This window comes from Schistocerca serialis, chromosome 4 (genome assembly GCF_023864345.2).
Source record: "Schistocerca serialis cubense isolate TAMUIC-IGC-003099 chromosome 4, iqSchSeri2.2, whole genome shotgun sequence".
Taxonomy (NCBI): Eukaryota; Metazoa; Arthropoda; class Insecta; order Orthoptera; family Acrididae; genus Schistocerca; species Schistocerca serialis.
The window spans coordinates 681,983,211-681,997,030 of record NC_064641.1 but is presented as its reverse complement, the minus strand read 5'-3'; the positions used below and the strand labels follow the sequence as shown (position 1 = coordinate 681,997,030).

The window sequence follows — 13,820 nt, the reverse complement described above, 5'->3', positions numbered from 1 at the left end:
GTGGTGCTGTGTTTTGGAAGCATGGCCTGCTGATGAATAGCATCACACATTGTGTTCAGCGACAAATTTGAAATTTTGAATTATCGGTGAGTGTGGCACTGACCTAAGGAGTAGTTCCATCCTTCCAGTGTTTTGGAGAGGCACAGTCATGTTACTCCGAGTGTCACAGTTTGGGGAGCTGTCGGGTATGACTTCAGGCCACGGCTGTTGGAGATTAAGGGAACTCTGATGGCACAATGGTACATCACAAACACCCTACCTCCTCATGTCTTACCTCTCATATGACAATATGGTGGTGCCATTTTCCAATATGAGAATGTTCATCCACACGCAGCCAGTCTTTATGACCTATCTGTGTGATGTTGAGGTATTTCCATCGCCAGGTCTATCCAAAATAGACCACATGTGAGGCTAGCTTGTATGTCAGCTCCCTCCAAGTACCAGTATCCAGGACAGGCTCGTCCAATCTGTGCCCCTGGGATGCTAGCGCTCGCAATCGCCCATGGCCAGCTCCCTGGGTGAATTAGTATGTTGTCACAGTGGCCGAGCCGTGTCGCTCCGCTGGCTGTGTGGAACGCCCAACCGCCCACCGCGCCTCGCCATGCCCCTGTACGCGCGCTTCGTAAGGACGTCAGACTGCCATGCCAGCAGCAGTCAAAAGTGACGCAAAGCCGTTAGTCAGCAGAAGTAAGGCTACAGAGGATTGAGATGGATGGTCAACAGCAGCAGACAAAAAGAAGGAAGAGTGGCGTGTCCACACTATTTAAATGCGAGTGGGAAATTAATTTCCTTTGTACTGCTGTCGAAAATCATGCCAAATGTTTAGTGTGTCATCGGAACCTCATGTATTTAAAAAAGTACTCGATTGAATGGTATTTTAATACCTGTCACAAATATCAGTTTGAAAATTTGTCGCTAGAGGAACGCCAAACAACGCTTGAAGAACTGAAAGAAAATTTCAAGCAGCATTACAGCGAAGTAAGTGTTTCCTATCGTATGACTTTATTATTTATAAAGATGATAAATAAAACTATATTTTATAATCTGATATGTCACTTAGCAATGTGTCAGTTATCGAATATCAGATTGTCAGCAACAGTTAATTTTTATATTTGGGCTGCATTAAATCGTGTTGCACAGACATAAGAAAAAGTTTCATGTGCATCATTTTTTGCCACTTTCTGAAACGCCATCACAAATGCTCTCTTGGGCGGGAAAACATATGTTGTAGTTTGATCTATGTTTTCAATTAATTAAAACACAAATATTTCAATAGATAAAAATTTATTTTGCGACCACATTTCACTGTCCTTGCTAGCGTCTAAGGCCGCTTTTCAGAGGAACTGGGGGAAAACAAACCTAAAACCAACCTTTCTTAGTTGGTATTTTATTTGAATTTCAATGAATGAAACAATTAATTGTTAAAATGACAAAAGTGTTTTAAGAAACAGGATTGTACAAAATTAATAATGTGTTCTTTTTTTGTCATGGTAAGAGCAGAAAACAGGTGGGCTGAGTTTGCGTGCACATTACAAATGCTTGCTGAGAATTGCGAAAGCAGGGAAACCCTATGCGGCTGGGAATCTCATCAAGGATGGCCTGGTCGACTCGGCGGCTTGTATTTGTCCTGCAGACCTCACAGAAAAATTTGAAAAAAATAGCTCTTTTGCTTCAAACCGTTGCTCGCCAAGTCAAAGATATGGCCTTAGATATGGAGCAGCAATTAACGAAGAGAGCGGCAAACTTAATTTCATTTTCTATTGCTCTTGACGAGTCCGCAGACATTGCAGTCATATCTCAGCTCATCATATTCATTTGAGGTGTCAATGACAATCTGCGTGTCACAGAAGAATTTCTCAACCTTATACCATTAAAAGACACAACTGTGGGTTTGGATATTTTTCTAGCCATGTAAAATGTGTTAGAGTCAATTGGTTTAAAATGGGAATGCCTGACCAGTGTAACAACGGATGGAGCCCCTGCGCTACGAGGGATACACACTGGATTCCTGGGTTACATCAGGTCAAAAGTGGCTGAAGTCGGCTGTTCCTTATTTGTGGCAATCCATTGTCTGATACATCAGGAGGCATTTTGTGCGAAGATTGTCAACATAAAAAATCTTATAGACACAGTTCTTCAAACTGTTAATTATCTTTGATCACATTGACTCACACATCGCCAATTTAAAGAATTTCTGGCTGATATTGAAGCGGAATACCTGGACATCCCCTACCACACCGAAGTAAGATGGCTGAGCAGAGGAGAGGTACTTCATCGGTTTTTCTCCTTGAGGGGTGAAATAAATACCTTTTTGGAAACGAAAGGACGACCAGAAGAATTACTTTGTGACCTTAGTGGGTGGCGAATTTGGCTTTTTTGTGTGACCTTATTGGTCATTTAAACACTTTGAACATTTCACTCCAAGGCGAAAATCACTCTGTTGTTGATTTAGTGCAGACAATTCAAGCATTTCAAAAGAAAATTATTTTGTGGGAGAAACAGTTGCACAAGAAGAATTGTGGACACTTTCCTGCACTAGACAGTGTTAAAGAAGATGTGGATTTTTCAGAATATGTTCAAATCATTTGCGAATTACAAGAACAGTTTGAAAACAGATTTTTGGAGATAAGTGAGCTTCAACTGGCCTTAGATATATTTGTTCACTCGTTTTCCCTTCGGGCAGAGGATATCTCACAAGTGCTCCAACCAGAGCTGATTGACCTGCAGTGTGATATCTGCCTGAAGGACCACTTTTTTATACATAAAACTTTGAATGACTTTTACAGCTGTCTTCCATGAGAGAAATATCCTATTTTGCACAAGCATGCGGACAAAGTTCTCTCAATGTTTGATTCCACGTATATTTGTGAGTGCTTTTACTCTCTTTTCAAGCTTGCTAAAACTAAGAACCATTCATTACATGGCGATAAAAATTTGACTAATTCTTTGAGGTTAGCAGTCTCATGGAATATTGTGCCAAACCTAGACAAAATCATTTCCTCAAAAAAGAAAAACGTGTAAAATGTTAATTGTCTTGTTTAACAATGTTGACTGTAAGAATTAAAGAGCTTTATAACCTTAATTCTATTTTTAATAAGTTTTCTAACTTGGTCAGTTAAAATTATTATGTACAAAACAGCAAACTAAAGATCCGATTTCTAAACTCTGAAAAGGGATACAAAAAGCTGTAACATGAAGTATAACAAAAAATATTTACTTGTAACTACTAACAGTAAGAATGAGACTCTATACTCCTTACATAAAATTATTTCTAAAATAGAATATTTTGCTTATGTTTGATCTGACCGCGGGACAGTACAGCACAGAGCAGTGCTGTGCAGTCTCACTCGCTCCACAGCTATCCCTCTCGCTCCTACGCTGACATTAGCGACACACGGTTGTGTATCAAGTGCTGAACTACACTGCCTTGCGCCTGCGGGGTGCGGGCGCGCCCGCAGGGCGCAATTCTTGGATGAGCCTGATCCAGGATATTAAGGACCACTTACAACAGTTGAGGGCCAGCTTACCTCAGGAGAGAATAGAACAGCCGTATTATGCTCTTCTCAGCTGAATCAGTGCATGCATTGAGGCCCGAAGGGAGGGAACATGCTATTGATAAGTGGGCTCATACTGCCAAGTTCTTTGTAAATTGAGACCTTACTTTTTAATCTCTGAAATAACATCACATACTCTCTAAACCCATGAACATTCATTTTGTTTCCTACTCCCCTCCAGGGGCTTCACCTTTTTTGTCAGGCAACACGATTTAATTAATGCTCATGATATTAATAATAGGGTAAAACTAATATAAAACCAATTTATAGAAATTTATAATGTTACCAAATGACCAAACATTCTGATAGTCATTTCATTTCCTATTTCTTCTCCTATAGCTATAACAGCAACACCAAGTGCTGCTACTGACTGGACAGAGGTCACGTCTTCACTAAAGGGAACCTCTGGTTCTGACCTCACACTTTTTGACTGGTGTATTTTAGTCTGCTTCTTATCAGTGGACACACTTTCCGGTTCCTGCAAACATAGTTATTAAGTTAACAGATAGTAACCAGAACTCTGCACTTACTTTCAATTATTGGTGACACCAACATTAACATATGTTAAGTCGTTTTCTGCAAATGGGCTCTCATTAAACTTTGACAAAACACAGTACGTACAGTTCCACACAGTAAATGGAATGACACCATTAATAAATATAGACTTCGATCAGAAATCGGTAACTAAGGTAGAATATTCAAAATTTCTAGGTGTATGCATTGATGAGGGGTTGAACTGGAAAAAAACACACTAAGGATCTGCTGAAATGTTTGAGTTCAGCTGCTTATGCTATTAGGGTCATTGCAAATTTTGGCGATATACATCTGAAAAAATTAGCTTACCATGCCTACTTTCTTTCTCTGTTTTCGTATGGCATCATATTCTGGGGTAACTCATCATTGAGTAAAAGAGTGTTCATTGCACAAAAGCATGTGATCAAAATAATTCTGGAGCTCATCCAAGATCATCCTGCAGACAGTTATTTAAGAGCTAGAGATCTTCACTGTAGCCTCACAATATATGTATTCACTTATGAAATTTGTTATTAACAATCCGAACGAATTCAAAAGTAATAGCAGTGTACATGGCTACAACACTAGGAGAAAGGATGATCTTCACTACTCAAGGTTAAATCTAACTTTGGCTCAGAAGGGGGTAAATTATGCTGCCACAAAAGTCTTTAGCCACTTACCTAATAGCATCAAAAGTCTGACAGATAGCCATATAGCATTTAAAAGGAAATTAAAAGAATTTCTTAATGGCAACTCTTTCTACTCATTAGATGAATTTTTGGATATAGTAAGTGGGTAATTTCCCCAACCCCCCCCCCCCCACACACACACACACACAAAGAAAAAAAAATTAAGTGTCAGGTAATATTTTGTGTAATGTAGTATCTTGTATGGACACCTTCTATTAATCTGACACGTTCCACATCATTATGAAGTGTTGTATACATGATCTATGGAACAAGCATTAATCTAATCTGATCTATACCACATTAGTCCTTAAAAAGTATGTAGTTCCTAAAAAACATAATTTCTCCAATATCTCAGTTGATACAAGAGTTACAAGGATTAAACATAGCTCAGAATTGCATGAGCCTTTGCATACTATAGTTTGCCAAAAATCTAACTGTGATATTCTGAACCATTCATGAAATAAAAGGGGTGTTACCTCTCATAAGACACAACTGTATACTGACAAATTCAAGATGTGTTTAACATAAACATCAGAGTTATGAGAAATTTAAATCCGTAAGTACAAGTATTCTGATGAATTGTAGGAGATGCTAAGAATGCAGTATTTCACTTTACTTATAAATATCTGGGGATTTTCATTTTCCTGCACAATGTCTACCAGTAACTTATTCTAGATAATTGTACCAAAATATAAATTTCTTTTCTGAAACTTACACATGGAGGTGTAGTTTATATTACAATTATTCTTACTTCTAGAACTGAGGCAGTGAACAGCACAATTCATTTTAAATCCATTCTTGTCATTAACAACAAGTATAATTTTGGATAATATGCTTTAGATTGTAAGACAGCCTAGTTCCCTCAAGAGGTTTCTGCAAGATGTTTGGTTATCAAATTTGATCGATATCCTTACTGCAAGCATCTCTGGACTAAATACTTTTTTGACCTTAGCTGCACTACCACAGAAATTATGCTGTAAGACATAATGAGTGATACAACGAAAACTACACTAGTAACACAAAGAGAGAGATTTCTAAGAGCAATACAAGTATAGCTGAGCTTACTGGCTAATTTTTCCACAAGATATTACCACCTCAGTTTATTATCAATCTGCATGCCTATGAACTTCATGCATGATGACTTAGCCAGTGTATACTCACTGATGTCCACTTCTGGTAACTGTAAGTCATTTTTATTTGTTTGGAATTATATAATCTGACTTTTTGTAAGATTAATGGTTAGGCTTTTAGCTGTGAACCAGTTTGTCAGCCTGTTCCATTACTGATTGATAATTCAGGCCATTTATCATTATACAAGCATCACAAACTTTACAGTTTTTGATGAGTTCTCCAACATCCTTGGTAAATCGTTTATGTAGTGCAACAAGGAAAGCAGACGCAGTACAAAACTTGCAGGATACCACAGGTAAGTTAATGTTTCCCCACTTATTCCTGTAATATCATTTATTAATGTGGCACTTGGTTTAAAATTGTTAACATATTATGCCATTCATGCAAGGAAAATGCCTTTAAAACTGTACCATTTTAGTCACCCTAGTGGAATTTTATGATTTACATAACTGAAGGCCTTGAAAAGATCACAGAAAATAACAATAGGGTAATTTTTATTGCTTAGTTTTAAGAGCATTATTTGTAAGACATGAAATCAGGTGGAGGAGAAACAACAGTCTTTATTATGTACTATAAATTTTGATGGTCTTGATCACAATAATTGCAACTAAATTATAAGCTGTTTGTTGATAGTAACTATTTTCACTTACACTGTAAATGGCACCTAAGAACAGCATTAACCACAAAATCATCAGTGTAATTTGCCAATATTAAGAGAATAGTCAAAGCATGACTGTTAGCATATAAACTAGTAGGAAGCTGTGCAGCAATCATTACCCTACTAGTTATTCATGTTTTGACCAGGCTTTTAATACTGAAAAGTTATGCTTAGTAAGGATGTTGTTGTAGTTAACGCTGTACTTCAGCAGCATTTATACCTTGAGTATGATCTGAGGATGGTTGCTAGTAAACCAAAACTGGTTATCACAAGTTGTAATTACATTATATTGGGATGAAGACCATTACAATTTTTAATTCTATGAGAATATAGGAAGGTGGCTCAGTAATTAAAGATCACTTGCTTATCTCCACTTTTATAAGCGGGTGCTACTAACGCATATTTCAGTCTTTAGGGAAATACATACTTATCCACTGACTGGCTACAATGTTAATCAAAGGAAGATGGGGGAATGGGGGAGGGAGCTGTACTACCAAGTCACAACAAAATTTTAGTATTCTGATGATTTGGTAAAACTGATGTCTTGAGATGTAATAGGCAATGTCTGACAAAGTAAATCCTTTGGACCTGTTTCCTTTGGTCTTTCATTTGTCCCTGTGTTTTCAACTACCATCAGGGAAAATTTACTGACATTATTAGCTAATGATTTGAATTTGATCTCATCTGTCTTGCTGCCATTACCATAATCAAGATGTTGGATATCATAATCTTACTGAGTTTATTCATTTTTATCCTTAATAATTCTCCAAATTGCTTTTGATTTTTTTTTCTGGGAATATTTTATGCATGGTACATGGTTTTTGTATTTTTGATGAGATGGTAATGAAGTGGATTAAAAAACTTCCTGGCATATTAAAACTGTGTGCTGCATCAGGACTTGAACAGGAGACATTTGTCCAGGAAGTTTCATACCAGTGCACACTTTGTTGCAGAGTGAAAATTCATTCCAGAAACAATCTTCCAGACTGTGGCTAAGCCTTGTCTCTGTAATAACCTTTCTTCCATGAGTCTAGTCCTGCAAGTTTTGCAGGAGAACTTCTATGAAGTCTAGAAGGTATGAGATGAGGCACTGGCAGAAGTAAAGTCATGCTTGGGTAACTCAGCTGGTAAAGCACTTGTCCATAAAAGGCAAAGGTCCTCAGCATGAGTCTCAATCCAGGGCACAGTTTTAATCTGTCAGGAAGTTTCAGGCTGGAACACCTTTCAAAACACTGAGAAACTGTTAATGCTGAAAAATTTTCCATTTTGCATATGGAGAAGAGGATTTCTATGCAATATATACAAAATTAGTGTGAAAAGTGTTAGATGTGACTGAATCTGATGAAAATAAGTTGGAAAATTTTCTTACTGTATGATATATTTACAGCATAATAGATAAATGATCAAACACAGTAGACAAGTGAAAAATTGAACAGTTCAATAAGGATAACTGCCAGTACTAGTTGCAAGGAATTAACAGAATTCTCATAAGTAGACAGTGTCAACATGCAATTGACACTGGCAGGGGAATTAAAGGCACCAGACAAATAAACTGCAAATGAAATGGTGCTGGAAGTCTACTAACAACAGCAGATGATAATTTAGATGATGATACACAATTCTGTGAAACTGTGAAATAAATAAATAATGCGACTTGTCGAAAGATTCCCATACAGATTTTAACTTGTGGGGAGGAATGCTTGCACTATAGGAATACACAAACATCAAAAAGAAAGTGGACAAATCAATGTTAGATTACCTTGGGAGGTGCAATGCACTGCTGAGCAAAGTATGCTGATCTGGTGTAGAATTATATGACAAACAAGCAGCTGCGCACACCTCTATGGGTCTTTCTTTCAAGTACAAGACTTTTTCAAGAAGAATGCAGTGTAATGAGATGGATTTCTCTCTTCAGAAATTAAAAAAAATCCTCTCTTAGAAGAAGCTCAATGACTTACAAGCACAAAATGTGAAAGTCAATGAGAGCATTAAAAGTTTCAGCTGTCAGAAAATGCCAGTCATAACAAACAAAGTGGAGCAGAAATGTACTGGCTATGTCAACATCCAGTATGATAACAGTCACAGCAATTACGCAAAAAGCATATCATAGTTGTCAATGACACTTTCACTGTCCAGAGCACAGACATATTATTAAATATTACCCACAAATTGTTGACCGCATTTCAAATAATGAGCAAGCAAACCATAGAAAAGAGGCAGACAAAACGTCTTCAAATTCTTTAACACTCTCTGCTAGCATAAGTGCATTACTGAGAATGAAACATAATGATACATTTGTTGTTCTACAAATGTATTAAGTGCAACCATGTAGGACACTGTTACATATTCATAAGCACAAACATCACTTACGAGAAAATTAAAGAGATGATGTGTGGATTCTGGACAGTGGAGTAACAAACTACATGACTTACCAGCATGACAAATTTGTCACTTTCACCAAACATGAAGAATCATTGCAAGTAGCCAGTAGTGGACATTTGAAAAGCACTGGTTTTGGCATTGTGCACATATGAGGCCTGTCTATAAGGTATCCGACCATTGGCTAGAAAAAGTATTTCGAATACTTGACGGGATTGGGACCCTAATCCCCTTCAAAGTAGGCCACTTGTGCTTGCACACACTTAGTCCACCGACCCTTCCATTGCCGGAAACACCTTTGGAAGTCTTCTTTTGGAATTGTGTTTAGCTTCATCATCGTGTTCCGCAATATCTCTTCTCTATGCTTAAAACAGGAGCCTTTCAGTGGCGTCTTCATTTTGAAAACAAACAGAAGATGGAAGGATCCATGTCTGGAAAGTAGGGAGGTTGGCGAGTGGCTGTAATTCCATGTTTGGCCAAGAAATTTGTGATCAAGTGGGATGAATGTGTGAGGTGCTGTCATGATGCAGTTGCCAATTTTTCGCTGTCTACATGACTGGTCTTTTGCGCCAAACTGCATCACAGGGTCACCAGAGAACGTCTAGATAATATTCCTTTGTCACAGTTTGTCCTTCCAGTGCATATCTGTGACGCACAATTCCACGGACATCAAAGGTGACAGTCAGCATCTCCTTGATTTTGCTTCGCACCTGCTGTACTTTCTTCGGCCTTGGAGACTCGGGATGCTTCCATTGCGATGACTGTCTTTTTGTTTCTGGGTTGTACCCAAACACTCATGACGCATCTCCAGTTATCACAGTGTTTAGAAACCCAGGATCAGTGTTGGTGGTATCCAGAAGGTCCTTTGCATGGTGGTATCCAGAAGGTCCTTTGCAATGTCATTCATTCTGGCGACAACAACTTGGGCACAAATTCTGCAGCCACTCAGTGCATGTTCAAATCATCACGAAAAATTGCATGTGCAGAATCTTTACTCCCTCCAACCTCTTGGGCAATTTCCCGCACAGTCAAACGACGATATGCCATAACCAAATTTTGCACCCTCTCAACAACAGCTGCACTCTGAACAGTTTGGGGCCTGCCAGAGTGCTGGTCACTCTCCACTGATGTGCAGCCATTTTTGAATCAGTTGAACCACTCCTTAATTTGTGTTACACCCATTGCATATTCTCCAAACACCTGCTGAATCTTATGAATTGTTTTGCTTTGAGAATCACCAAGGTTTTGTCAAAATTTGATGCAGTATCTTTGCTCAACACATTCAGTCATCTTGAGAGAATCGGTAATCCGACAAACACATTGTGTAGCACCTCACTCAGCAACCGACAGGCAGCAACTGATGTGCTGGAAGGCAGGGACAAAATTTACGCATGCGAATGAAGCTCTCTTCATTTACTGTGTACAGTGGTGCTACGCTAGCATCTCTATTTTGTTTGGGAAAATCAAAGATAGGATACTTTTTAGACAGACTTCGTAAACCTATCAGAAGAATGTGTAGGTCAACCAAAATGCATAATACATTGCTCATTCCAGACATCATGTGCAATCTGATATCAGTCCCTCAGGTGACCGGTAAAGGACTGATAATATCTTTTGCAAAAACTGAAGCTAGAATCAGGAAACAAAACAGGGAAATAATCACGAATGCTTCAAAGAAAGGCAATTTGTACTACATTGGTGAAGAAACTCCAGTATCTCAATGCGAGGACTCGGCTCTGTCACAAATCTTACCATTAGTCGGGAAATGGATTCATGGCACTGAAGGCTAGGGTACATTCACATTGGTAAAGCTAAGAAAAGGTCAAATGCAGTGGAATAATTCTTGAAGTGTCAGTAGACCAAATTAAAGAGTAGCGCAGTATGTGCACGAAGGCAATATGACAGCCAAGCACTTCCCCAAACAGACTGAAAACAGGACAAATGAACCTCTACATTTCATACACACTGATGTAATTTATGTATATGGACTCCAGTCATGTTGGGGAGTGAAATACATTGTCACATTCATTTATGAGATCTTGAGATATGCTGTAATAGCTTTACTTAAAGTTAAAAGTGAAGTGTTTCAAGCATTCAACGAATACAACCTGTAAGCAGAAAATTTTCAATGGAGAAGATAAGAAATGCTATGTTTGGACAATGGAGGAGAATATATGAGTAAAGAACTTGAAGAATATCAGCTAAAAGAAGGAATTTGGAGGCAACTGACTGTCCCTGACACACCTCAACAAAACAGTGTTGCAAAATGATTTAAGCCTTTCAGACTCTTCGGCTATAAATAAGTACATTAACTTTTAGTATGCCTTAGCTGCAACAGAGGTATTTTTCCTAATGGAAAACTGAGGTAAACATGCGTGAATGTTAAATCTTTTCATCATATGCAAGTGCTGCCAACTGTTGGGCATCACTATGAAAATATCAGCCAGTCAATGTACCAGTGTGCATCAGCTCATGACAGTGCACAGCAGCTTGTGACCACCAGACCACCGGCATAGACAGATGTGGTTGGTTCGCTATATTCCACTGTTTAATTGAATGATCATTTCACTGTCTATTACAATAGAAAGTATTTTGTAATTAGTTATTTTAGTTGATAAAATTAAGCCAACTGTAGAAAGTACGTTTTGAAAACAGGTATATGATTTTGTATAAGCTTTGCACCTAAAACAATTAAAAAATCACCTAAGAGCATTACCACATCACTAAAAATTCTCCTTCCCCCAGAAAAATTCAGGTCTGATACGGTTAACCAAACACTTTCAAATATTGTGTGATATACAATTTTGGAGAGAGGAATTTCACAAAATTTTTGGGGTGAAGCAGTAGCAAGAGCAATTTAGTTGCAAAATAGATATCTAACAAGAGCAAACGATGGAGAAACTCTCTGCAAATGATGGCATGGACAAGAACCAAACTTAATCATCTATGGTTATTTGACTGTCATGCATCAGCAAAAACGAAAAACAGACATGGCAAATTTGAACCAAAAGGATAATGTCATTTAATGATTGTATATTCAGAAGTCATGAAAGCCTGCAGACTAAGGAATCCATAAACAGGAAATCTAACAATTGGCAGGGATGTTGTATCTGATAACAGTATCTTTCCTGCAGAATTGAATGAAGGTTTACAAAAGTGATTGATCTGAAGACTACAACTATCACAAATGATGAAGGAGCATTACAGAATATAGATATTGCGGAAAGAGGAGAAGCACTTGATGATGAACAAAGTGAAGACTGGAAACGTGTGGCTTCCAAACACATTGACGAAGGAAAGGAGAATGAGGGGCGGATGAGAATGATGAGGACAATTACCCTATAACAGATGATAATAACTGTGAACTACAAGAACTTATAATGAACAGAAACTACAGAAAAAGTTCTGGGTGACAAGTCAAACCACCATAATGTTGATGGACTACAAGACAAATGAAAATAAGAAGGCATGTGCAATTGAAAAAGAGAATACTCCAAGCGAAAAACATCCATAAAGCATAAAGCAGGCCATGTCAGCTGACAATGAAAACAAATGGCAAGAAGTAACGTCACAAGAGCTGGAAAACCTAATGCAAAACTGGACCTGGATACTTGTGTCACAAAAATGATACACACAAAATAGGTTTTGAAACAGAAGTACGCTGAAATTGGAAGAACTGCCCGTCATAGTACACACGTAGTAGCTTTATGTAATGAGCAGAGACCAGTAACTGGTTTTAACAAATGTTACAGTCCAGTCATGAAAATGAAAACTATATGACTACATATGGGAATAACAGTTGAACAAGATTTGGAAATTCATTACTTAGATGTCATTGTGGCATATTTGATGGTTAACATAGAAGATGAGGTCTATGTGGAATTACCCATTGGTTTCAGAGATACCACTGAGCAACTTCAAAGAAAATTCAAGAGATTAGCAAATCAAGAGGAACTGAACAATGGCAAATGGATATGCACACTTGAAAAGTGCATCTCTGGGTTGCATCAATCTGACAGAAGATGGAATAAGACACTCGAAGAGTTCTTGTGCTAACAAGGGATTTTGTGGTCAGTAGCTGACCCATGTGTTTATTATGCTCTGTGCTGTGAACTCATACTAACTTCATAAGTATATGATATAATGTTGCATGATGAGAAAAGTGAAATAAAGAAAATGGAAAATATCTTAAGCACTGAATCTGAAGTAAGAGACCTTGGAGTAAAATGACAGGTATAGTCAGTCTGAATTATGAGAGAAGATGGAACACTGATTTTACACCAAACAGCATATGCAAAAGAAATCTTAAGAGAATTCCAAATGGAAAACTGCGATCCTGTACAAACACCTCTCATCATGAATATAAAACTACAAAATGCAAAAGATAAAGACAAGCTCAGTGAACATGAAGTACAAAAATATAGAACTGCAAGTGGAAGCTTATACGTGACAACGGCTACCAGGACTGATGTGGCAAATCTACTGACTTTTCAGGCAGTTCATCATCAATCTGAGTGAGGAGCACTGGCGAGCCATCAAACACACACTATGTTATTTGTGAGGGACAATAAATGTCTACATCTACATCTACATCTACATTTATACTCCGCAAGCCACCCAACGGTGTGTGGCGGAGGGCACTTTACGTGCCACTGTCATTACCTCCCTTTCCTGTTCCAGTCGCGTATGGTTCGCGGGAAGAACGACTGTCTGAAAGCCTCCGTGTGCGCTCTAATCTCTCTAATTTCACATTCGTGATCTCCTCGGGAGGTATAAGTAGGGGGAAGCAATATATTCGATACCTCAACCAGAAACGCACCCTCTCGAAACTTGGCGAGCAAGCTACACCGCGATGCAGAGCGCCTCTCTTGCAGAGTCTGCCACTTGAGTTTGTTA

General features: G+C 38.3%; 1 protein-coding gene across 1 annotated transcript in view; it reads right to left on the bottom strand.

The window, feature by feature from the left end:
* Nucleotides 1-13,820, bottom strand: part of LOC126474690 (26S proteasome non-ATPase regulatory subunit 2-like) — a 209,118-nt gene that overhangs the window by 33,238 nt on the left and 162,060 nt on the right. The window contains exon 13 of the mRNA XM_050102168.1: nt 3,841-4,032. Coding sequence (XP_049958125.1) covers nt 3,841-4,032 — 192 coding nt within the window. The remainder of the gene's footprint in view (nt 1-3,840; nt 4,033-13,820) is intronic.